Genomic DNA, 26,609 nt, shown 5'->3' with positions numbered 1-26,609 from the left:
AACAAAGAGGGACTTTCAAATGAAGTCAAAGCCTATGGCAAATATCTTATCACAAATCAACCTGAACGGTGTAGTAGGTGCTGTCTGCTCTAAGGTGAGACTCGGTCATACCAGGACTGTGATGTCTAGTAGGGGTCAAGGGCAGACTGAAAAAATACAATAAAGGATACCAATCCTATCTTCTACCATATGTTATTCTTGTATGAATATATATGAAGTGGAATAGTTGACAATACTGATATAAATTCAAAATACCTGTTAAACCACCAGCCAGCCTTTTCCTCTTCAGCACAGTTTCCTTCATAGTTGTCATTGTCCCTGTCTCGAGTACTGAATTTCATTCCTCGATGATCAGCCCACCATTTTACTTCAGGGTGAAACCCCCCAGTAAGGGAATCCCCAGCTGTGCCCGAGTATTCACCGCAACTCATCTCATATAAATGCTAGTGAAGAATGTGAAGAAAGAAAAAAAGTTAAGCATTATATGGCTTTAACTCTTAAAATGTCAGAGAGTGAAACCACAAGAATGAAACTAACCTCTTCCATTTGCTATTTACATGCTCAGAAATGTCATGCCACTTAAACACGGTATAGCAGAAAATGAAAGGGTGTCAAGATGTTTAGCAGGGATAAATTTTGCCAATAACTTTACGTGTAAGTAACATAATAAAAACAATATTACAGATTAGTTTGCAGTATATATTTATACATCCAAATGTTATGTCATATCATTGGTAATATTAACAACAATTGAAAAGCTGCTTTTATTCATGATTGCTCAACCAAATGATTCATACATTTTATAGAGTGTGAAATCACTGTATGAATGTAAGCGGCTACATATTTGAAAATTCCAAGCATTTGTAAGAACAAAAGTGTGATAGTCTCGATAAACCACCTTTGTGAAAATAGGAGAATCTGTATGGATATGGACTGTCTACAAAATACACATTTTCACTAAAACCTCTAGCCGTTATTGAACATTGTATTACCTCTTCACCTGCAACTCTGAATCTTGTATATTGTGCAAAACGCCGTTCTCCTTCAAAATCAGTTAGATCAATTCTTAAAGTGTAGTTCCCTTAAGAAACAACAACAAAAATTATTTTTGTTAGACTAACCTATCTCACTATTTTTCAGAAGAGTATTATAATAAAAGATTAAAATACTAATTATATGTCTTTATCATGAATATTGTCTGTATCATCATAGCATATTTCACATTTTTTAATCTTCTTTCTTTATGCTTATTAAAGTATATCTTGCTATTCTTTGATTTCATGGACCTAATTCATCTTAGAAAATTTTAGAATTATTCCAATACACATTTTCCAGTGTAGACCAAAAAAAAGAAAGGCCTTTATAGTCTTTATATATTAGTAAGGTGTTTGAAGTGGTAATGAAGGAGAGTGAGAATAAGACAATAACATGAAATTTATACTCCTCTGAAGATAAAAGAGTTAAACTAGGACTACATCCTCATGTACATATGCAAAGCTGACTTATTTCACCAGTTATGTCAGTTTACAAGACCTGAAAACCTGGCCCCATCTATATGTATTAGTTTTAGTTTCTGCTTCCACTTTCACATTTCCCACCTTACTGACCTAAAAATCCATCTTGGCTAAACCTGAATGGGCAATGAGGGAAAGGTCCCAATGTGAGCTGTTACAAATCTCAAAGTAGTTATTTATACTGCAATATGAATAGTGACTGCAGCATATATGAGCTACTTTCAATCTAGAAAGAGCAGTAAAGAAATCACACAGTGATTTAATCACACAGTGACCTTTTTTAAAGGTTAGCTGGTTAAGTTTATGGGTAAATTTTAATACACAGTAATTAACAATGAAGCAGAAGTTATCTTAGAATGAATGGCTACTAGAAAGATGGAAATAGCATTCTAAGACTAGCCCGATCAAGAGGACAGGCGTGGATTTACCTTCACATTATACCCTATGCAGTCATGTGCGGTCCTGACTAAATGAAATGATGCAGCATACCATCTGAGTCTGGACTATTAGTGATGTGGACTGCAGAAAGGGTAGAGACAATTCTTTTAAGATATACTATTGTCTACTGGTCCCCATTTTGCAGGGGCTCCCCACATGCCATCAGCCCAAGGACAGTTTTGAACCTTATTTTGGAAAAAAATTATTCTGATGTGTTTTGTTCCCTTGCAACCTTTGGAAAGGCCCATACAGACTAACAACACAACTCAGGATTTACACTAATGAGAAGGATTAAAAAAAAGAGCAAAGAAACAGAAACAGATTATAGCCTGTGGATTACTGGCCTGCAGATCTGTAGTCTATAGATCTGTAGGACAAAGCAGACAAGGAAGACTGTAGTTACAATACAAATCTTACCCTGACTGGTCAAATAATGAAGATTTTTATTTCCAAGCCAATATTCACCATTTGCCAAAACAAAATTTCCAAAGCCTTCTTCATAGTCAGCCCAGACTCTGAAAGACAGTGTAAATTACTGATTTATCAAAAAGGTAAGTTTTTTGGGATGTTTATCCAACCACAGGATCATAGCTCATGGGATAACTCAGTTTGGAAGAGATGCCAAAAGGTCTCTAGTCCAACCTTCTGCTCAAGCAGGGCCAGCTGTGAGATCAGATCAGGTTGCTCAGGGCTTTATCCAGTCAGGTCTTGAAAATCTCCAAGGACAGAGATGGTACAACCTCTCTGGGCAACCTGCTCCCCTGCTTGATTTTTCTTATGGTGAAGAAGTTTTTCCTTGTATCCAGTCTGAACCTCTCTTATTTCAGCTTATGTCCTCCCAATATACACCATCGTGAAGAGCATGGTGTTCTCAAAGACCCCCTCACAGGTACAGGCAGGCTGCTGTTAGGTCCTGCTGAAGCTGTTTCTTCTCCAGGCTGAGCAAGCGTCAGTCTCTCCTCATAGAGCAAGTGCTCCAGCCCCTGACCATCTTGGTGGCTCTGTGCTGAACTCTTTGCATATTTCCTATTTTACATTATATCCGAACATTAATAAATGAATATTTTAGACTTGTCTTATTTATTATTAATTTGTTATTGATCTACACAGATTTATTTCTATTTCTCACCTATGAAAGGCTGAATCCCACACTACGCTCGTCAGTGAAGCCCAGTCCAAAGAGTAGTCCTCAGAAGTACATTCAAAGTGGATTAAGATTAATAGATTTTCAGATCAGAAGAAAACGCATGAGCTCAGTCTGATCTCTGGTATAACAACTTACCCAAAGTGAAAACATTTTTCCTGGGTAAATCCAGGGAATGTAGATAAAGGTGTGGAGGTATAATAAGTATTGTTTCTTTATCTTCTTTGATTTGGTGAAGCTATGAAACTCCTGCAGCTGGATATATGATTTTGTAAATTGAGGTATTAGCAAGCTTTTTCTAGCTTAGGATTATTGAGTGAGTCTAACATTTCTTCAACTCAGACTCCTGCATAGTTTCAAGAATTATGTGTATACTGAAGGCATCAAGTCTTTTCTCTGTCTACAGTGGCTTTGAGAGACTTTCTCAGTGGTTTTAGCTTCATGATGTATCTGAATGGGAACAAAAATATGCTCTGTTTGCTTGATGAGAAGCAGCCATACTTTAACCAATGGGTGAAAGCATTAGGCCGTGGATAGACTGTCACAACAGAAAGCAGCCTCTGTGACTTAAGTAGCTGGTAATTTCTAACAAGGCCAAGGAATGGGCAGTGTGTGGTGGTAGCAATTGTAAACTGCTGGAGATGCTTCACAAGACCTTGGCTGACCAGACTCCTAACTTTCTGCAGTTATATAGTAAGAAAAGCAAAGCCATCTCTTGGCCAGACTGCCGCTGTTCATCCTCTCTAGGGATGAGTTCTCTCTCTATTACATAAGGGCATTGTAAATTTAGTTATAGTAATTACAAACACTGCTAAGATACAGATCTTAGCAAAACCTGGGGTCCTAAAAACCTCCTTGTTGCTTTTAACATCTGTAAATATTTGTGGGTTTTATATTAAAAAGGCATACGACCAAAAGTTTCACTTCTGGACACTCCCAAAAACGCTTAAGTCTTGGCAAAGGTGAGAGGTCAGTCAAGGCATTTAGGAGGTACACAAATCAGGTGCTCACCTATCTTATCTCTCCTGGAGGCATTTTGCCATGAGCTACAAACTACTCTGTGACAGAATTCTCTCAAACTCTTTTGCTAATGGTATTTTATTTCAAGCAGATTGCTTATATATTTACTTTTTTACATTTTTACTGTTTGCAAAAGATAGTGTGGTCCTTTACTTGTCATTAAGAATTTTTGCTCCAATGACTGTAAATGCATTTGACATTAAAGTGTCCTCTTGTAAAATGCATGAGCAATCAGACAAAGACTAGAAGTAATGTCTCCTAAATTCAAGGATATTGTATTGACCTGTTTTTCTGTCTTACGCTGTACACAGTGGAGCAGCTTCAACAAGAGGGATGCTAAAAAAAGTTTAAAATTAGATATTACTTAAGTACCTTAACTTAACCTGCAAGACTTCATTTGAATCATGCAGGCAGTCTTTGACAGAGTCAGAGTGATATCCAGTCTGAATTACTCCAGAAAACTTTCTATCTGAGATAATAACCAAGTCATATAATTTTAAAGTTAATATTTAACTTAGCTCCATTTAGTTTCAGGTTTCTCTACTTTGTTTCCAGTTTTAACGACCAAGTCTAGTACCTACCTATCAAAATTCTGGCTGCCATCCGAACGTCTCTGAAAAACAGTCCAGCCGCCCCCTTCAGACATATCACAAAAGGCAAGGAATTCATTAGGACTCTGGGTAGGTTTCATCTTATAAAATCCACTTTGTTTATGTCCATCATTGTAGATTTCTGCACAGTCTGTTCACAAAACATCCATTGGACACAGTCTTTTAGTCTTATACTTACTGGCAATAACAGAAATCACGTCATGTCATATAATAGTCACTTGCGAACCAGGCTAATACAAAGAAAATACTTCTGCAAATGTATTTTTATGACTTTTCGGCATTCTCTTGTATTTCGATTGCCTTAAAATTGTATAGAGCTGTAATTATTTTGAAATTTCTTTAAAAGGATCTTTTTCCACCTTTAAATGGTATTATTTCTATTTTCATTTAGACTAGCAAAGTAATTCCCCTGGTTTGGATGGAGTCGCTTCTAATTTACATTGGTATAATCCACATTCGAATCCTGTTAGAATTACACAGCTTCTCTACATGTGAAAACACTCAGTAACCTTCAAAAATACACGTGGACTTCTATGTCCAGCAGCACACAGGAGAACTGCCACAAACAAGTGATGGTGATGGAATCACCAAAGTTAGATAAAGGAAACAGTTGCTGGACCTGATGCTCTGCTGTCCCTTATATCAAACACATGCAAATATAAGTAGAAGACTACCCCCTGAAAAAGTGCAATTTATGTCTAAAATGTTATAATTTGGGCTTGATATTGTTTTTCAGTCTGTCTGCATTGGTATTAATGACTAATCATCATTTAGAGCAATGAGAAAATTCAGAGCTTGTGAACTGCAGTGTAATTGTATATTCTTTTTCCTCTAAGAGTTAACTAAGAAATGAAAGGAGTTCTTTGTTTATATGTAATCTACCATCAAGCAGTCATACAGGAAAGACGTATAATTTTCAACATTTCTGTTTTTTCTGGCAAAAGTAGGACAGATTAACTGTAAAATTTTCCCTGAAACCTTTATGAACATGTTGGCTGAACTTCCAGGTCACTTTGGAACTTTCTGAACTATTTTATTTCTCCTCAGTGAAGATTAGACATAAAAATTAAACAGTTTATACCGAAAACAAATAGCTATGCCAGGATTTGAACCAACTATAGCAGAAAAAGTGATTTGAATAACAGCAAAGCTATCTTTGTAGAGAATATTTGACTCGCTTATAGAAAATAGCTTTTCTTGTGTCCATAATTTGCTTAGGAGGTTAGCAAAATACTCCAATATATTCTAATTTTAAGCAGGTGTCTACACTGTGGAATTCCCCCCTCACTAACTCCAAACTATCCAGGCCTATTGACATTAAAATGCTACAACAGGGGAAGATCAAATGCAATATCAGCAGGGAAAAACATTTTGCAAGCTATAAGGAAAGTGATACAAATAATGGAAAAGGAAAAAAAAAACAAGAACCAGAAACAACAACTTAGGTCTGCTATTTAGAACCACATTAAAAAGAATAAATTGAGGCACAGGCAGAGTTTGCAAAGAAAGGACAAAGACCTTTCAGCTAAATGTGTTTTTAATAATCTTTTTCAGTAACGGATGAATCAGCCCTAATAATAACGAAGAGTTTTCCAGGACATTGAATACATAAATAAACTATAAATATAACTCAAATTTAAGTCAGACTCACAACTGCTTTTAATTCTATTTTAATGATGCTTTATTATATGTGATGCCTTGCTATATGTTGTGATTTATTCCAGGAGCATAAACACCACAAGTAAATTCAAACAAGATGATTCACAATTATAAAAGTTTAGACTCTCTAGCACTGGACAGCTAGAAACCAGCACAAACCTCCAAGAATCAGTCAGACCTCTAAGTTGTATTTTCAGTCTAGCTATTGGTTTGGACGGTGTTTTATAATATTTTTTAAATGTTTGGGCCTTGCTCCAGCTCCTTTGGGCAAACGCACTTAGCCCTCTTTCACTGCAGAGGGACTGCATCACCACCAGAATGCTGGTGAGAAGGCAAAAACAACTTAAATCCAGTATTTTAGAAACTCTCATGTCCTGAGTTGAACTAAACTCAGTCAAAATGATGCAACACTAAGAGTATTATTAAAATGAGAGGGAGATAATATATGCCATGCTTATATGTGTAAATATGGGTGCCTCAGGCCTTTACAAATAGAAACTCATATTTTTATTATATTAAAAAAAAAAGGATGATGTGTGCCAGGTGTTGGATTTAACCATCTTAGCCAATTTGGAGTTTAGATGTTGAGTATCTTAACTTCCACTGAAGTCATTGAAGTGGCAACTGTGTGTCAGATTTGATGCATGTCATTATCTTTCCTATTATGCAGACTTCATACTTCACAATGAGCTACTTAATTAGCAGAATATGGAAAACTCAGTATGCTTTGGGATAATGCTGTCCCTTGCACAATAAAGAAAAGTCTCTAACATATTCCTTCTTTGCATCTCTAATGGTGTTCCTTCATTGTCTTTCACAGAATTCCTAAAATTCTGTCTTTAAACTATTCGGCAGTGGAATCAAGTTCCAGCTTTCAAGCTCAGTTCCAACTTTCATTTTGAGCTTACATTTATAAAACATTGTACTCCAGTATTAAAGGAATAAAAGTAATATTATGACAGGACGATATCTTTATTGGTGATAAAACGGATAACCAAAGATATTTTAATATCCCTTGAACTATTAGCTGTTTGATATAAGACTGTGTCATACACAGCCAATATTTGGCAGTTAAGCATCTTAAAAGGTTGAAGAATTACTAAAAGTACACTGTATATATTTTACTCCTGCAAATGTTTAACCATGGCATTTTTCAAAATGTTTCTGTTGAAAGAGCACAGCAGGTTTATGGTATTTGCACTTAAAATCCTCTACTTCATCTGAGGCTTTCCTAGTCATTTGTTCAGCTGCTTTATTGTATTTTTAGTCATATTAGGCTAAATCATTCTGAAGATAACCCCAAAAGTTATTAGGCCCAGTATATTCTCCATCACAACAGCTTATGACATCACATTTGGTAGGTAGGTAATTAAGAATACATTTGCATGATTTGTTTTTTTGGGATAGAAGCCAGTTCTTTCATTGTGCCAAACCACAAAAGCCAAATTTTTTCCTCACAATCAGTGTAGTCTGCAAAAAGTTTCATCTTATGAGGAAAAGGCCGCTAGAACTCTCTATTACTATTCTTTTTGGTATTATTATGTATACTAACATCTTATGGTTAGGTATTGCTTCTTATTTATAGTATTCCTATAAACAGTTCTCTTTTATACCAGGAGAAACATCAGCTTGAACATTACTACTGCCTGCAGCTGAGAAGGAGAAGACTGGGAGACAGCTAATTCCCCAAAATCCTTTGGGGCCTTATCAGTCAAAGACTGACCTTAAAATCTAGGTTTTACCTAGATTTACAACATACAAACAATGCAGATCATAGAGCTTCTGTGCAATATGTTTATCCTATGATATCTCATTTAAAGGAAAAAAATTAAAAGCAAAACATTTAACCACATTCCACTCCTCTTGGATTTTCCAGACCACTTTACAGAGATAGCTCTTTGCAGCAAGCATAGTCTAATTTTGAGATATCACAGGTGTTGAGGTATCCGCACAGCCCTTCTTAGTGTTTTGACTGAGATAACATCTACTGATATGATAGGAATTTGAGTATACACAGTGTGTGTGAATACAATATTTGAAACCGTCTTTTCTGAGAGGATGATTGCCCCTAAGCTGACAATGCTAAACAGGAAATTAATAATGATGAAGTTTTCTTAAGGTGATCATCACCCAGATTAAACAGTAACCAGGGGATTACCAAGAGATTTCTGAGAAAAGGAGGAGTCAGCTTGAAAAGAAGTACAAAAGAAACATGAAAATTTATGATTGTGAGTGAGAGTTCTAGGCAATAGAGCAGCAGTCAAACCAGGTTTGACACTGCCGCAAGTGACCTTGCCAGTGCCGAGACCTCTGTCTAGACCTAATGGAGCATCCTTCCTGTCAGACCCCATGAGCAGCCAGCACTTCGGCTAGTAGACTGACAACATGCAACAAGTAGGGTCCCACACCTCAAGTGTTTGTACGTGAACTCATTGGATGCTCTCTCATTGGTACATGAGAGACCAGCACTCTCCGAAGAGGGGATGTGTGCTTCTAACATATGCTTCCTCTGAAAGGGGGCAGGTAAGGTGTGTGTAACCCTGTAAATGTTTGTACGTGGAATTAGAACTTTCTGAGATTAGTTACATAAGGGTGGTCAGAAATTTGTGACTTTATTAACATTTTGTATATGGCTAATATTGTGTTTTATCTGTTGGACTGCTGATATTGATTCTGAATTTATTGTTCACTGACTGATATTTAATTATGTACTATATATATATTACTATATATATATTACATAATTACGTACTATATATATATTACTACTATGATATGTAATTATGTAATAAATGAATAAACCACTTTGATCCTGATTTGATTTATACCACGTGAGTTGAGCACTGCAACAGGGTAACAGCTGAACACTGTTTTAAACAAACACTTTTGTATGAGCTTTTAGAACAATGTCAATAGGCCTAATTGTGTTAAAGCTTCTGGGTATCATTACAATGAATGGAAATGGAAAGAATGAGTTCATTTCTAACCTGAATACTGTCTTTTTCCTCCCAAGTCAATGACATTGTTTTCACCTCCTCTGTCATTGTACTGAATCTCTTTCTTCTCTAAAAGCTGTATAATTTTCAACTGCTGCTGTTTCACACGATCTTCCAGAAGCCTCACCTGGCCCTGAAGTCGTATCTGCTCTTGAAAACAATTCTGTAGATCCTACAGAGGAAAATGCAGCCTATTGTAGAATCAACAATTTTTTGTCAAATGTGACCAAAAAATATAAACATAAATAAAATTTAACACAACTGAAACATTTCTGTCACAATTCCCTATAGATATTATGTTGATTCCCACCTCAATTGCTACCTGTTTAAAATTATTTAGTGAATTACAGAGCATCCACAGTACACCTGCTTTGTGAAGGTACCTTCTCTTTAATGGCTAGACTACAAGCTCTCACTGTAAACATCCAGAGGGGATTCTGGGGAAAAACTCTATGGCATAGATCCTATCACATAGATTCCTTATTCTCTATCACCTCATCATGAACAAAAATTTACTATCCAGTGGTGGATAACTAACATTGTGAAGGCTCTAAAATTTCCTAAATTTTAAAGAAATACAATCCACACTGATACTCGTTCAACTCCAGTGCTCATTTTTTAATGAACACTGAGATTACATCTTAACATCCTCAACATAAAATCTGTAAAGCTTAAAGCTCATTTTTGGCATGCTAAAATAAATAGTCCCTAAAAAGCTGCAAATATTCATGAAAAATAAAAATTAAAAGCATAAAAAAATTAAAGACAGTATTGTGCTGGAACTTGTACACTAATTTTGCCATGCAGAGTGGGTGAGAAATGTGGTTGTTGTTCTGGTATGGGGGTACTTTGCACTTGCTTCACTCTGGTACAAATAATTAATACACTAAGCAAGCGAGGTGGAATAACTCTTCTAAATCCTGACATGCTGCATGTACACAAAGCAATAAATAATTGTTTTTAAATTAATGGCTATGGTAAAATACCCAAAGTGAACACAATCTAATCTAAGGAGCTTAAAATAAAACAGCCTGTACAGTTTCAAATATGTATCAAACATATTTGATTTCAAGATGGAGGAAAAGCCCTCAGGGTTTTAAGATACATCTTACAAATATGACGTTAGGTTTTGAATCAGTAACACTTTATCTGCAATTTTATATGAGCAAACAAAGTTTATCCGCTACAGTGCTTGCATGAGAGCACAACTAGCACTGTAAAAGCAAAAGCAGATGGTGATCTTTTGGAACTCTGTCGGACATGCAAGACCAAATATGCAGTAATTCTACATTAGTTAAACCTCATTCATTGGGACACATTAATTACATGACCTAAGGATGTAGGCCTGTAACATTTGTTGTCCATATAGAAGAGTTGGTATATTAGAACATTGCCCTATCCTAAAGCAGCATATTGATATGCAGCTTCAGTGGAATCAGTATACTTTCACTTGTATCAGTAAGAGGACAATCAGGCTTAGACTTCATTTATTTTCCATGCAAACTCCCACCAAAATGCTTCTTATCACTTTCGTGCCACAGTGATTTTCTTTTCTTCTGTCCGAAAAAGCAGATTCCATTCCGTACATTTCTGTGCAGCATAAACATGTTTCTTGTTAGACTGACTGCCTTGATGGTGAATCACTACGATCAGTAATGTCAACACAACTCCAAGGATAGACTTTGTGAATTAAAATAACAGTACTAATAAGAAACGATACTTTCTCAATCTAACATGTGCATTTTTTTTCCATAATTGATTTATGGCTCTAGTTAAACAGCAGAGGAATTTCTATTACAGTCAAGAAACATCCATATTTACTGTCACAACTATGTCCTGTTATTTCTGGTAGAAATAATTGTTGCAGGAGTCCAAGCCCCTTGCTTTTTAATTGCAGAGGACACAATTAACTTTCAGTGAATAGGTAGAGATGAACTAGAGGAGTTCCAAGAGAATATCTGAAAATAAAAGAATGCATGTGGATGCATTTATAGGATGTTTTTTATCCATCATGTTCCATTTGCCTTAAATATTTAGTCATGTTGAAAACAAATTTGCTGATCAGGCATGCTGACTTTGCAGAACAATCCTATTTACAGGCCATTGTTCTAAGTATTTCTGCAATGTATCAGATGCTTGCTTTAATTCATGCAATCTAATGCACATGGTGACACTAGACTTATCACACCCAGATTCATCTTCACACTCCAACTATCTGCTTGCTGCTGGGTCCTGAAAAGCCATTAAAGATGTTTGACCACAAGGAGGAGCAGTAAAATGAGAGGCAGATTGACCAAACCCTAAAATTCTTTTGAAGGATGAAGAAAACTGTCAATGACCTTATTATCCCTAGAGGCCCATCTTATTTAAGAATACTCCCTTGCAAATCTTTTTCAGTTGTTGTTCACTATAGAAGATCCCTAGCATTAGAGCCTTCTTTTCCAGCAGGAAATGAGAGAAGAAAAAACTTAAAGAAGCATATGCACATGCAGAGACATACTTGCTACAGTGGCTCAGAGGGATGCTGTCTGCCAGAACCATAAGCTCTGGCTAACGTGTGACATGTTGCATATTATAAAGGAAGGCTGTGCTATTATGCAAACTTTCCAGGATGGCTATCATCTCAGCATGTATCTGCAGCTTCATATAAACCCTTCACAGAAACTGAGCTGAATTTGGAAATTCAGAAGAGGCTTCTTGTCAGCTCTCTGCAAATTCTCAGGACTAGTCCTGAGTGCATACAGAAAATGACGGAGAACTGGAGAGCTGTGCAGTAGTTTGGGAAAGACTGATGAAACAAGTAGAGTTTTTAGGCCCATCCAGATGAGTTAATGCTAACAATAAAAGTAAATTTGTCAAAAAACCCACCCATGTTAACAGTCTGATCAAAAATTAATTCTACTCATAATGAGTTAAGAGTGACAAAGGAGTTACCATGCCACTATCTTCAGTTTTGCAGCACCATCTGTTTTACTGAGAAGTTTAGACTGCATCAGTCTTACCTCAGTACTCGCAGACTTGGATAACAGGGTGACATTCAACTATAGGAAAGACTTCCTGTGATCCATTGAAATGCTGGCCCCTATAGCAAGGCCCCTGAAGTTTCACAGGCTGGACTTCAGGTGGATGGTCTCTTTAGCATGTCTCAGGGTTTGAGTCATTAAGAGCTCCTTTCGCTTCTGCAAAGAGTAGGAGTCTGCTTTTGAGGAAAGGGAGCTACAGGCAGTAAAGTGCTTTTTTTTAGATCTAGTGAAAACTTAGGTCTAACCCTGCACCTATTCATGCTGATAAGAGCCATTCTCCTACTGTGATTAAATTATATAGTAAAAAAAAAAAAAAAAGATCTTCACAAGAAATCTTACAGTATACCTAAGAAAAAGGTATTCAGTATGATACTGCTTTCACATACCACCACAAAAGGTCTATTCCTTTGAATAAAAACTAAACACTACCAGTCTGAAATATTATTCTAAATTTTGCATTTAAAGATTACATTTTCTTTTTGTTTACTTAAAAGTTGTGAATTAGTTCATGAAAATGAAAGGCACTTAATGTATTCTCTTCTACTTTACAGAGTCTGTATTCATTATAGTGAGAACAGCAATACCTCTACATTACACAAAAATTTCCTGTTGAAGAGGATTTAAGGTCACAATACTGGTAAATACTAGCAGATAATCAAGGAATCCATACTGAATAACTGTAGCATATGAAAGAAATGACTGAGCAGAAATAGAGGTTTGAAAGGAACCTGTACGTGAAAAGTACTGGTATGTTTTGCTCTTTCTCTCCCCAGTTCTAGCCTCCTTCTTGGCCTCTCTTTCTGTGAACTCCAGACAAGTCCCATAACACTTTGCTGCTGAACAGCAACAGCACAGTTCTCACAGCTGGAATTCCAAACCTATTTTGTCCATGGGACAGTCACAAGAGAGCTGCTTAACTTCAAGGTGGGCTGATGTGGTTTACAGATCTGCAGGTTGCCGGCCTGCTCTTTTAAAATATTACTCCACTTTTTTACGAGATAACTCTGTTAAAATCATTGGTGTCAAGCAAATGCATAGCTAGAGTAATACAGTAGCAAAATATATCCTAGGGATACAGTGTAAGAATTAGAAGCTGTAAGACACTACTATTCCATTTATTAGATATGGATCAAGGCAAAACTAGTCTGATGCTGTAATAGTCAAAAAACGTGATTTTGACTGTGACTGTCTCCAGTGGACAGTAGTGCTCACTAATAGAAACCAGACTAAAAATAACCTGTTATGTCTGCTTTACTGAAGCAAGTGTTTGTACCCTGAGAAGCAATTATCTAACAGTTGCTGACAGCTCTGCTCCTGGATGTGTGGTCCCATATTTAACCCAGCTCCTGCAACTAATGTGCATGCACAATCAGACTACGAAGGAAGGAGAGCCAAGGATTGGTGAGATTAGAAATATTTTAAGTGGTGGAATAAATGTGTGCATGGGTGTGGGTTTTTTTGGAGAGGTAGGGTATGTAGAAGAAGGGTTTTGGAGCTGGAAGCTAAGGAAGTGCGATCATTGTCTGTGAGTGTGTATTATAAGACAGTAAATTGTAAATAACTGAGAACATGAAGCTGTAGGTCTTATCTGAGAGAAAGTTGTAGGCAAAAAGGTTATGAAGCAAAGGATAGAGCCATTCTACCTCCTGTGTGCGAATTATCAGAAATACTACTGTTGCAGTCACCAAGTTAGTTACACTTTAGGAGTTCTTGGGCATTGCCTTTCTAGAAGTATGGTACTCAAATCTAAACATGTTATCCTGAGTTATCATTAACATTGAATGATAATATAATTACCATACATGCCTTTTGTTCAATGCTCCTGTTAATGAATCTCCTGATACCTTTTTCACAAAGATATCCTATTGCCTCCTATTCAATGTCTGATCTTGTGAGCTTAGATTACTTTCTTCAACACTGTTGCCCAATCAGTTATCCTCCCTTGCGTATTTACGCATCTGTTTTCTCCTTCCTTACCAGAAACTCATCTCCACTGGACATCTTTTGATGCCTAGCAAATCTCCCCAGTTTTACAGATTTATTCTGAACTCTAATCTTTTCCTTCAATGAGTCTGCAATCCCGTTGAGCTGTAACTGCTGTGAAGGACAGGTATTACTATTTGGAACAAACTCTATATACAGACTTGATTAGCAGAACTTACAGAGCTGCCAATGCCATCCACCAAGCTAGCTGCAAGGATAGACTCAATCAATATCAAAATCTTCATTCTTTAGAAACTGCAAAGTAACAAATAAAACATTAGTTAAACATTAAAATTAAGTTTTTACATCTGACATCTTTAAAATGTTATTTGAAAAAATCGACTTCACCTATAGTTATTTCCCTATACATTGTAAATATCTTTAGGGATTGTTATGATGTATAAAACAGTCTGATCAAGCAAAATGCCAAAACCCAGTAAAACTAAACTCTATTCTTTTAGGCCACTTCAAATAGGAGGTCTCCATGCATTTTAGGACTGTCATTTGAGATTACAATATCACACAATCTGTTACGAAACAAGATAAAATGAGAATACTCCTTCAAAGTGCTCTGGAAAACAGAACAATATTCCTTGTCGGTCCTTAAAAGGCAGAAAGCTCTCTGTTACATTCAAGTAATTAAAATCTAAGTTTGGGTGGTTGTCCTTGAACTAAAGCAAATAGTTTATGACTTCTGTGTGCCAGGAAAGGGTAATCTTTTTTTCTGTCATAGAGTAATTTTGGAAAAAATGCAAAATTGTTGTTGTATGACATGCAGCTTTTATTCTAATGGTGACAAGGATGACATCTGTCAATCACTGACTGTGCATATTTTGTGCTGTATGACCTATAGCATTCTAAAACCCTTTGTTTCAATGAGCCAATATTTTACTGATTAGTTAAATAGCTGAAAGCTATCAAGTGAAGAATGTTTCTCATTTTTTACTTAAAATATTTTGATTTAGCATACATATGCTAACTCCTATTTAAACCAAAATATGTATCCACTTTGCTTTTTCTACTGATTGAATTGAATCAGTTAAATACATGTTAAACCCAAATACATTTCTGGTTAGACAAAGCATAAGACACACAGAAATTAATGATTCCATTTCAGAAAAGCACTCCAGCATGTGCTTATTGAATCATCACCTTCATGGAAAATTCCACTCCGTCTCTATAGGAATTAATACAAATTTCCAGTTGAGAGTCCTTTGGCAGACTGCATTTTTACTGTATAAAGATAACCAATGTGCTTGTATGAAATATGTTTGTTAAGTTCTTGTAAAATCAGGCAAATCAAACTTCATTTTCACTTTATCTCTGAAAACCTCTTGCAAGAACAGAAATTACAGTCCTGCTAAATTTCAGATTTTCATCACCTACCTATAAAATATTTAGGATGATTTTTAAAAATACAATATTCTATGTAAGAAAGCAACAGCCTCTTTTTTTAGTTCTGAGTTTTGCTGGTTTGAAAGCATCATATTTGTTTTTGGAGAATCTTTCATAAAGGATCACCAGAGGAATTTTTGCCAAATGCTAAGCAAAACATAAACCTCTGGAGAGGGCTGTGAGATGAAAATATGCTGTAATTAAATTTCTTTAAGCCGTCTTAAAACTTATTTTGTTCTATGCTATGCTCTTCAACAGAGGTTTCTGAAGTTATCTAAGACATCTGGAAGTACAATTCATGTAAATTCTGACCAACGCTGAGCATACAATTCTCCTCTGGAGGTTTACAGGTCAGTCATATGTCGCCAAACCAAATACTTGCGCAATATAGCTATCCGTGGTGACAAGAAAAGCTAAAGAGGCAACCAAACCCACTTCGCAGAAACAAAAGATTCAGTGCAGAAGGTTAGTAGAAGAGGAAATGAGTTGCCAGCAGAGACTGACTTAAGGCAGGCAGCTCTGAGATCCAGCTGCATCTACTGCAAGGCCAAATGCATCCTGCAGTTGCCTGAGGACCCAGGAAGCTCTTGTCATTTCCCACCTGTGAAGAAGCTCCCAGAATTTTTCTTCCTTTGACCCCCTTGTGGTTCCCACTTACCTGATTATTCTGTTAGATGTTGTAAAGGATCAGGAAGGGTCAGTAGCCTCGCTTAGAGCTCCCACACACTTGTTTTTTTTAAGAAGCTCTGACCAACCCTACTCTAGGTGCAGAAGTCTCATGTATTTCTACAGTGCACATGAAAATCTACTACACAGTGAATGTGAAATAAAATTGAGACTTGCAGGAAGCATCGGGCTTTCGCACACATTGATGTTCTCCGTGCATTAACACGTAGCACAGCCCAGAAAATTCTAGAGTTAGGAGACCCAGCTATATCTGTATGAATCTTAGTTATACCACATCTGGCACTGGACCGATAAACATGTGGCCCCATTGACTCAGATTACAGCTACCTGGAAAGGATTTTTAAGCATTTTGCACGCATGCAACATCTACCATTGACCTGCTAAGCACTAGAATCAGCTGATGTCTATCTCTAAGGATTCCAAAAGAATCCGTTATAAATTATTTATAACTGTTTCTTGAGTAGAAAGTGTGACCTGAAAATCTTAGACTAAGTTATTTCTATGCCATAGGATTTCTGAATCATACCTGCAAGTTGTTCTTCATGTTAAGCAAATAGATGCTATATTATTTGAATTAGAAACTTGATTGTTATTCAAAGCAACAAGTTCTGCTTTATTTAGAGTAGTGAAATTTCAGGCTTAAAAAAAAAAGGATCTGCAAAAATTGCCTGGCATTGAATTCTGATATTAATCTGGATTTCAGAGGTTTTGAGTTATGATAAAAAATCTGCATGTGAACCTTACTGATAGTAGCAATTATGGCTGCTGCAGACCCTACTGTTCTGAAAGCAGCTGTTGCCATCTGTGGCAGTGACATGCTGTCGTGGGAAAGGAGTGACCGCAGAGTACATTAGTTATCTGGACAGCCTGCAAATGACCTTCTATCTCTGATAATCTCAGTCCCGACTCCACGCATAGCCTAAGTATGTTTTCTAGGAAAGAAAGAACTATATTTCTTTCACCAAAAGATCCATATTAAACTGTTCTGTTTAATTTTGTGTTATTTTCATTTTAAAAGCACATCGTCCTCACTCCCATTAGTGTTAATACTTGAACTGTTCTATCATGGTCTTGCTGACTGTGAATGCTTGAATGCAGCATCAGTCCTAAAGGACTGTATGTCTTTACAGCTACAATGATTTTGTTTTTTTAAAGAGACTATCAGGTACATCGTACATAGTGTCCAGAACAGTTTAACAAAACAGTTTAGCAAAAAAATAGAAGACTACCAGGCACAATTAAATCAGACCATGTCTCTTACAACATGTGCAAGCTACCGCAAGAAAGCTGCAGAAAAGGAAGGAAGTGCTGAGCAGTGTAAAGTTTGTGCAGTTGGCTTGGTTTGTCATCTTCAGATTGTCACCTTTCCATTCAAAGGACGCCTTTCTCTAAAGCATGTTCCTCTCATGGGGAACTTCATGAGGGCTTGGAAGACAGGTTTGCCTACATCAGCTTTAGCACTGAACTAAGATATGTTTCAGTATGCTGCAATGGAGGAATATGCTCTCATAAAAAAAATTCTGAATGTGATGATTTAAATATATTGCTCAAGTCACCAAAGACATGTCTAAGTTCTCTAAGATCGTAAAAGAATTAAGGGAGTATTAATAGGGAGCAACTGAGAGCTCCATTTGACAGACCTGTCATTCAGAAAAAGAGGAGACATTAGGATGAAGAGTACACAGGGGAAAACTGCAGGGCAGGCCTCAAGCATGAACTAGCATCAGGGAGAGCAACGGGTTTGTGCTGTTGTCCCCAGAAAAGGCGAAAGGTCAAGAAGACTAGGAAGATGCATGAAAACTCAAGCTGTGAAAGGAAATGGCTGACCTAACCACGTTTCCCTGCATACATTCCTGCCCAGCGGAAAGAGCAAGAAGGGGCAGAAGACAGTGAGCGGCGCCGACCCTGCAAAGGGCAGGGCTCCAGCGAACCCTTCTAGCGCGTGCCTTCTCACAGCATAGCAGGAACTTGAGCGTTGCCATGTGCGAGTACGCTGACATCAGTGGACTTAGTGACATCTGGTTAATGATATGAAATTGTAATTGTGGCCAAAGTGTGACTGCCCAAACATAGTTCTGTTAAAAGAGAACAAATAAAGGATTTGGAAGCTCTTGTCACCAACCTGCGTCCCTTCACAATTTTGCTGTGGAAAATGTATAATTACCTATACCTTCAAGCCAGTTTCTCAGCAGGTGCAAATTCCTGTAGTTTATCTGACCCCACAATTCCAGTCACATGAGATTTGGCAAGTTTGTTCACCGAGTAATCAAAACTACAGGTGATTTAAAAAGTGGCAGATTTTCATGTGAGGGGATCGGGCCCCACATATGTTCCAAGTGCTTTACATACGCTAACTAAATCAGCAGATTCAGTCTTGGAGTTAACGTTGATAACGCATTACTTAGTTTTGCACATTTCTGCACAATTTCAAAAAAGTTTGTTTTAGTTGCAGTTGAAAGTGTACATCGTTGGCCATACGTAAAGTTACAGCTGTGTTCAAGTGAAGCTCAAAATCTCACTCTTGGAAGACTGCTTTGAAAGTCATTTCTCAAACCGATTTCTCCATCCATTTAAATATTTACCTTGGTTGTTATATAGCTATTTAAAATGCATTGTTCAGAAATGTACTTGCACGGTAAAATAATTAAAAGTGAAGAGAGAGACTACAACTGCTGATAAACATTCACACATAATGAATTAAAAACATTCTTCATTCCAAAAATTTCCCTCCCAGAATTACAAATCTTAGTCCACGCCACAGACGAAAACAATCACATAATGTAGCAAATATTTTTGTGTTGCTGATACGAGCAGATCCAAAGAGATAATATGTGCTGAGACACTTCCAAGCCTTTTCTCATAATATCAGTGTCTGCCAGTAAAGAAAGCAAATTTGTGCAGGGGGGAGTCCTTCCCAGAAAAATCTTAATCTCAGATAATAGACATGTAGATTGATTACCACACATCATTATAGAATGATAAAACCAGTGTAGCATTTTCGAGTCGAAGGTACAAGCCCTTAAAAAGGATCACCTTTTATGTTGGCAATATTGGGGTTTATGGACAACTCTTGTGAAACTTGGAAATTTTATCCATACGAGCTTGCTCATATACTACTCAAAGATTACACCTGGAAGGTGCACTTGTATTGTTGTGCAGAGAAGATTTCTCCTGTAGCTACCTAATTGAAATTCCAGAAAGGTAACTTTGAACATTTTTCTTTTGTATTCTGTCTGTGCCAGGGCTTTCTTTACAGGCTACTCAGACAATCCAGTGTTCAGATTTCTCCTGAACGTCATAGTTTTTGGAATCCTTCAATAACAAGCTACTAAATAGACTTGATGATATTAGAAAAACTCTATGCTATGAAAATATTGAACTCTCAGCCTGTGTCCTTGTTCTTGAATTCTGGAGATAGCAAACTAGATGGAATTCAGAAGCTGATTTCTGTTTGTACAGGGGCAATAAGAATTGCAGTGCTAATACATACAATAAGAAGAAGAAACAGAGAATTTCTCTACCAAAATGCCAGCTAATGACTTGAATGGATTATTTTCCTATTTGCTTTCTTAAAATTCAAACAAGTTTTAAATGATCACACCCATGCACGAACTTTGCCTTGTTTTAATGAAATAATATTACATAAATTGACCCAGTTTCCTCTTCTGAATAATTCAATATTTGATCCACTTTTTGGCCTCAAGAGCAGCCTTATTCATATAGCCATACACTATTACAGATTTAGAAACTACAGATTTGAGTTTGAGGTTTATTAACAGACTAACTCGATATCATAGCAAAATAGCTAGATCCTACTGAAGCAACGTTCATAGACCGTAGCATAACATTGTACCAGTTCTGCAGGTTTCAAAAAAACATTACTTTTAACCCAGTAGTTTAGAAATTATCCCAAATTCCTTCTTTCTCCCTCACAGGTACCTACAATGTTTACCTTTACCCTCTGGACAGAACTCAAAGTTGTTAAATCTTCTTAAGCTGATGCAAAGAATTCCAGAGCCCTTCCCAGCCTGTGATTGTTTTTGCTATTAAATTCTGTAGTGTTGAGGCTTACATCTGCTATGAGTCAGTGGGCAGGAATGTTACTAAGGAGCTGCAATTTATCGAGACTCTAAATTGCAACATAAGAAGGAGAAGATGGTAATTCCGTGTCTAACACAGCACTTCTAAAATAAAAATAGACCAAAAATAATAAAGGATCATCCACTGTCTTTCATTGCTGTGATCCAGGAAATTGCCTTCAGCATAACATTCAGCTATATACCTCAGTGATTTCCTGAATCAGAGCCTAAATCTCTTAGGCTTCACTTGTAAACACAGAGTGTAACTGACTCAATTGATTTAGCAGTTAAACACATTCACACAATACACTAGAAATTATGTATTAGAGCTGATAAAATAAAAAGAAAAATACAGAGTAACAAATATAGTAGCATAGACAAAGCCAAAGGGAACAGGAAAAAAGGGCAAAGAATCCTGTTTGATGTAAGCCAGGACATTTTAGCTAAATTGGAAGGCACCCAGAAGCACATAATCTCAGTGATTTGGTTAGACAAAATTACTTTCTATACGAGTTTTTTAGAGTCAGATGAATACAACAAAGAATTTTTTTAAATCTAATTTGTTTAGATTGCTTGCCTTCTTTCACAGAATGGTCTTTCTATGTTTGATCTTCAAACAGCTCAATAAATGAGCACACTTATAGGCATGCTTCTGGAAGAAGTGAACTCTAAAGGAATATTGAACAAAAGCAATAAAAGAAGTTTTACATACCACAAATATAAATATTCACACTATCAACCCACTTTTACAGACAAACACTTAATGAAGATTTATTTTGATTAATTTTAGGGCTTTTATTTGGAATCTTTTGCATGGCAGTCTTCCTCTATACCAACTAACTAAGTTCAAATTCTGAATTTCATATACATAATAATTGCAATAATTTTCTAATGAGTGGCCTACATAGTGAATTACTCAAAAGCATGTTTGAGGCATTTTTATAGAGAAATTTACTATGGTTAATGTTGTTCACAAGGAGAGAGAGACCTGCTCATAGTGCGGCTCTTAACTTAGTTCAGGCAGGTATAATGTGACCCAGTGGGTGGACTCTGAATCTAGAAAGTGGAAAAAAGATACAGCATGGTAAACTCAGATTAATTAACTATTTGAACAATTTATTAAAGGTTACAAGTAGATTTTCCAGCAATTGAAGTCTTTAAAGGAAGACTAGATGGCTAATTAAATAAAGATTACTAAACTCAGAGCAAGAATTACAAAGTCAGAGGTCTATGTTATTCAGGAAGTCTATAGGTTATACACCATTACAATGATTTTGCAAGAATAAACATATCAAATATAAGATCCTCAAAGAGTATACAAGTGGAAGCCATATAAGCACAAAAGGAAGAAAGGTCTTAAAGCTCTTTCTTGTACCTCTTGGGTGCATCAAACACTGAAAACTGGCAAATGCCATAGACATCAATACGGCCAGCTATAGACCTGTCTGCTCACATGAATCATGCTCGTATTTGCAAACTCTTGATAGAGTTTGCACAGAACTGAAGAAAAATATGGCAAGGATCGTTAGTTACTCTCATCATTTTCTGACAAAAGTATGTATAAAGAATAAAATGCTGTTCCTCACTTCTCTACTAAACTAAATACCTGTCTATCACTTCCCATATGCAAGGCAAGATCAGTCAATAGCATTAAATCTACCTTATACCTTCTATGGATGTTTTAAAGAAACAGCTAACAATAGAAAGCAGTGGTCTTTGTTCTCGTTATTGGCCCTTTCAGCCGAGTGCCTCCTAGAGTATTTTATCTGACAGAGTTTAAAAGCTTGTAAAATTGGTAAATACAAGCTAATGTGTTCCTAATATCAACCTTTCATCATTCAGATGCAAAAGAAGTTGCAAGCACATAAAAAGCTTTTATGGTACACTGAGCTACCAGGAGTTTTTTCCTGATAAGCTGCAATGCAGGTGTCAAGCGCCGTTTCTAAAATGTGAAGCTTTATCTTTTCACATGCGTATGATTCTTGTCCAGGAAAGTTTTAAGTCATCTTCTGCTGTCATGTAGAAATATGGAAGGGTCAAAGATTGTAAAACCATGAAACGGTAACTCTGCGCTTGCCAAAATTCCATCTGTTCCGAATTAATTTGTTTATACTCTCTCCGCATTGTTTCAGTTTGTGGAATGCTAAGGATAAAAAGAAAACATGCAACGGACTCAATTTTTTCAGGATTAGCTGAAATCATGTATTTGAAAATATGCATTCAGCACGAGGGAATGATTAATTAGTCTTTCACATATGCTAAAGAAGTAACAATAATAAAAAGACTATGTCTTTAACAGGAATGTGTTGCTTGGTTTCACAACTTAGTCACCAAGCTTTTTTCCAAGTATGAAACCCGACAGAACAGAGCTGCAATCAAAGATAAGCCAACCTCAGCTTTATGCTTTCTTCCCGTTGACCTGAAATCTCTGCATGTCCATGTTTTTAAAGGTAGCTTCCTTTCCAAAATGATGTGTAGAATTTTTTACAGACTGACTTAAAAATTACCTGGTATGTTTACAGGAAAATCGGGTTAAGTAGTTATCATAATTGACCAAGTGCCAGTTACCAGAATAATCTCATATCTTCACATTGTAAGCGTATTCCACAAATTATCGCCTAAGAGGTTCACTCACCTATGCCATGGTATTTGCATAGCTAACTGACGTGTTAAAAGGCTTCCAACTTTGCAGGGGAGACTACTGATGAAAGTGAGTACAACTCTGTCAGCTTGAGTGGAGATAGTTTCGATTGTTCAACAATTCACTTCAACTGTATTTGCTTAAGAGGTGGCCCGCACATTCAAGAGAGTAAAGTGACTGAAAAATGACATGAGATTTAGCTAACACCTTGGACTGCTGTAAAAAATTCTCTCCACTAAGTTTCTAAATGTTAAATATAGTTAATAATTTGGAGTCACACATAAAAAAACCAGAGTACGTTGTTCTTACTTACTGTTAAAAGGTTCTCAAAGCTCTCTCTCTCTCTCTAAAGCCATTTGCCTTTTAAAGTTTAGTTTGGAATAATCTATACCAATTTAACAGGAGTCCAATTTAATTAAATGACTGCAACTCAGGTGAAGACCTGGACAGTCTCCTTCATACATGAGGCTTGCACCGAAGTATTAAAGTAGCTACAGAGCAAGATCAAGCTAAAGTAAAGTGAAACATTCTTGCTGGGATTTGTACAATCCCCCAAGTTAATGAGATGGTAATGATGGACCTCCTTGATGCAATTCTGGTTATTCTGGTTATTCACAGGAAGGCACATGAAAGCCTGTTTTACCGTGCATAAAGGAAATCAAGGCGAGGTAGCAGTATCATTGTTCACTGTTGCAATTCTCTGCTTACTCAGCACTCTACCCAAAGCTCTCTCACCTTTTCTCAGAGTTATTTTACAGGTGATTTTCTGTCTCTCTGCAGGAGAGTTCATTCCACTGACATGCATAGTTCATTGATATCCAGTATCATTTCAAACTTCAGGAAAGCTACTTTAGTCTACATGACCCAACACTGGCTTCAGGCTAACTCAGTCTACTTCTTTACTTCTTTCAAGTAAACTGTGGCCATTATTGTTGCACTTGCCCATTCCTTTAAGGAATATAATTGGTGGGCTTTTTACATTTTCCCTTAGATAAAAAGAGGGTAATTATATTAATTGCCTTAATAAATGCTTTGAAATCTATTGATGAAAGAGCTAAGCCATTCTTGCTATCAATTTATTCCGTAAGAAGACTGATAAGTTGGGTATTGTGTTTTTGGAATAGCAGTCCTGTCTTTTCTTCTTTGGGTTTTCCTTTGAGATGACAAAATATTATTCAAATTACATCCCTTTATATCAATCTACTGTAAAAAAAATCAGCTTTTCGAGCAATGGCCACTCATAGGAAAAATATTAATGCATACACTCTTCAGGCCTTAACATTTTACCTTCAATTTTAAAGTAGGATTTAATATGTTCTGTTTGAATTATGAGAACAGTTGAAAATAGTGTGAAAATGATAGACAAAGGACAAGAAATAATAATGCATTTTGTTTGCCACTAAGAAAATAAAGACCAACTGCTAGCCTTTGCAAATATGGATTTCATCCACACTGTCATCATCTCCCACCCAGTTGCAATCATTGTGTCGCATCAGTCCACTGGCAGTGATCTCTGAGTACAACGTAAGAACAAAATTACCAGATGCGCTTACTACTCTTTAGCACATTTTCAGCATGAAGTTCCATTTCTCTATTTGCTTTTACATTGCTGTAACTCACTCTGTGCACTTGTTCATGCATTACAGATAATGAGCTATTTCATTCAAATTATTAATAATATTTTGCTTTTTCAATGTTAGACAAGTTAGATTACTATATGCAAAACCTTTGCTTACTTTTGGACAAATAAGAACAATCAGAATACTTCAAAGTTCTTTCTTCTTTTAAGATGCTATCTTCAAAATCCACGATAATGATTTACTGCAATCCTATTGAAGGCAGCGGTGAAAAACAAATTAGACCGAGAATACCAAAGTATACCTATAACTTTACAAAGATTTCACCTGCTACAAACCCATTGCACAGAGTGATTGTGGCCTATGACTGCAACCTGTAAGCACGTTCATGTGCTCTCTAAAACCTGCATAATCACACAATGGACTCTAAATGTCAGGACAATAAATGTAATTCCGTGACGATGCCAAGTGACTAGCAGAAAAGGACTTCCTATTTATTCTGAAATAACAGATTGCATGAACTTAATCTTTTTAACATATTGTTCTAAGATGTATTGCTCTAAGATACAAAGATGTAACAATAAAATCCAGGCTTTAAATAACTCACCTTGTTTTTGTGTGGTATTCTAAGATCAGATATATAGTTTAGACATACGATACAGAAATCAGCAATAAACTTTCATTTACATCAACGAAAAGACGAGCAAATTCAACATACTTAGGCACTGTTTTATCACACTCCAAATTTGGCATACCCCTCCCTCCCCAATTCTGATTAAAAATATAAAATGAGCAGTCCCATCTTTTTCAACACACAGTAGCAAAGACAGTAATAGTAACACAGATGTAACGCATCATGGAAGTTAAAGATCTAATAAATGTCTATATCTGCACACAACTTCTCTGCAACAGATAGATAGAAAAATTGTGCTTTTGTTAAAGATTCAGAGGAATTTAAAATAATTTAAAGTAATATGTTCCATTACTGATGTTTGTCTTCTTTCCATTAACCCCAAGATCATAACAAACCTGAATTAAGCTCTATTGTGCAGAAAGCACGTGGCAAAAGTAACTGATTTGTTCAAGATCTCATTGTCAGAGTCTAGAAGAGAACATAGTCCATAATTCTCTGCCTTACTCACAAGAGCAGCTTACTTACCCTGCCTTCTCCTGACTGCCTCCTCTACTCACGGAGCTTCCTGCTGACCCCAGTTTTTCTTTTGTTTTCTGCAAAGACATCCTTCTCATATGCTACTTTGCAAAAAGTAAGTCATCTCTCTACGAAGGTGCACCAACTAGTCTCTCTTTCTCGATATATATCATTTTAGTGTTGCCATCCATGTGTACCATCTCTAATCAGTAGCGCAAATTAAATCACTTAGAATCAAATTTCTACTACCATCCTTTTGTCATCAGCACAAATGGAATCACAAAAGTAATTTTATTAGAAATGTGACAGAAAGATTTAGATTATAAAATTATTCAAAGCATTTCAAAGGTATTCTGATTTGAATCCTTGCATGGCCATTGGACATATCAGGTAATTATACTTTGATTCAAAGTACATGTACGACCTACTTCAGAAAAGCAAACATCTTACTTCAAAGCTAAAAGTTGTGTTATCATGCTTTGTCTACAGTTGGTTACACCTAAAATGTCTCTTCCAAAAAATGCAACTAACCAATTAATTTTGCAAATACCTGATGTTTGAGTTCTTTGACAATTCTGGTAAGTAAGATGTGAATAAAAGATGGGAATGTTAAGTCAAACAACATATAAAATTTCACCGGATACTGCATTTTTAAAAAGTGAATTTTACTGAGCTGTTTGCATAGTACTATT

The 26,609-nt window shown here is 36.4% G+C and overlaps 1 protein-coding gene across 5 annotated transcripts in view; it reads right to left on the bottom strand.

The window, feature by feature from the left end:
* Positions 1 to 26,609, bottom strand: part of FGL1 (fibrinogen like 1) — a 42,214-nt gene that overhangs the window by 11,068 nt on the left and 4,537 nt on the right. For 2 of the 5 annotated variants that reach the window (XM_009665861.2, XM_009665863.2), the window contains exons 1-7: positions 20,414 to 20,501; positions 14,568 to 14,643; positions 9,374 to 9,554; positions 4,698 to 4,857; positions 2,370 to 2,467; positions 993 to 1,081; positions 256 to 443 (exon numbers count right to left, since the gene is read on the bottom strand). In XM_009665861.2, coding sequence (XP_009664156.1) covers positions 256 to 443; positions 993 to 1,081; positions 2,370 to 2,467; positions 4,698 to 4,857; positions 9,374 to 9,554; positions 14,568 to 14,633 — 782 coding nt within the window. In that variant the 5' untranslated portion in view covers positions 14,634 to 14,643; positions 20,414 to 20,501. Of the gene's footprint in view, positions 1 to 255; positions 444 to 992; positions 1,082 to 2,369; positions 2,468 to 4,697; positions 4,858 to 9,373; positions 9,555 to 14,567; positions 14,644 to 20,413; positions 20,511 to 24,926; positions 25,020 to 25,926; positions 25,995 to 26,609 lie in introns of those variants that run through there. The other 3 variants (XM_068942764.1, XM_009665862.2, XM_068942763.1) reach the window with 3 other exon arrangements.

Source organism: Struthio camelus, chromosome 4, assembly GCF_040807025.1.
Source record: "Struthio camelus isolate bStrCam1 chromosome 4, bStrCam1.hap1, whole genome shotgun sequence".
In the NCBI taxonomy this organism is placed as follows: Eukaryota; Metazoa; Chordata; class Aves; order Struthioniformes; family Struthionidae; genus Struthio; species Struthio camelus.
This window is presented reverse-complemented; position numbering and strand designations above follow the sequence as displayed.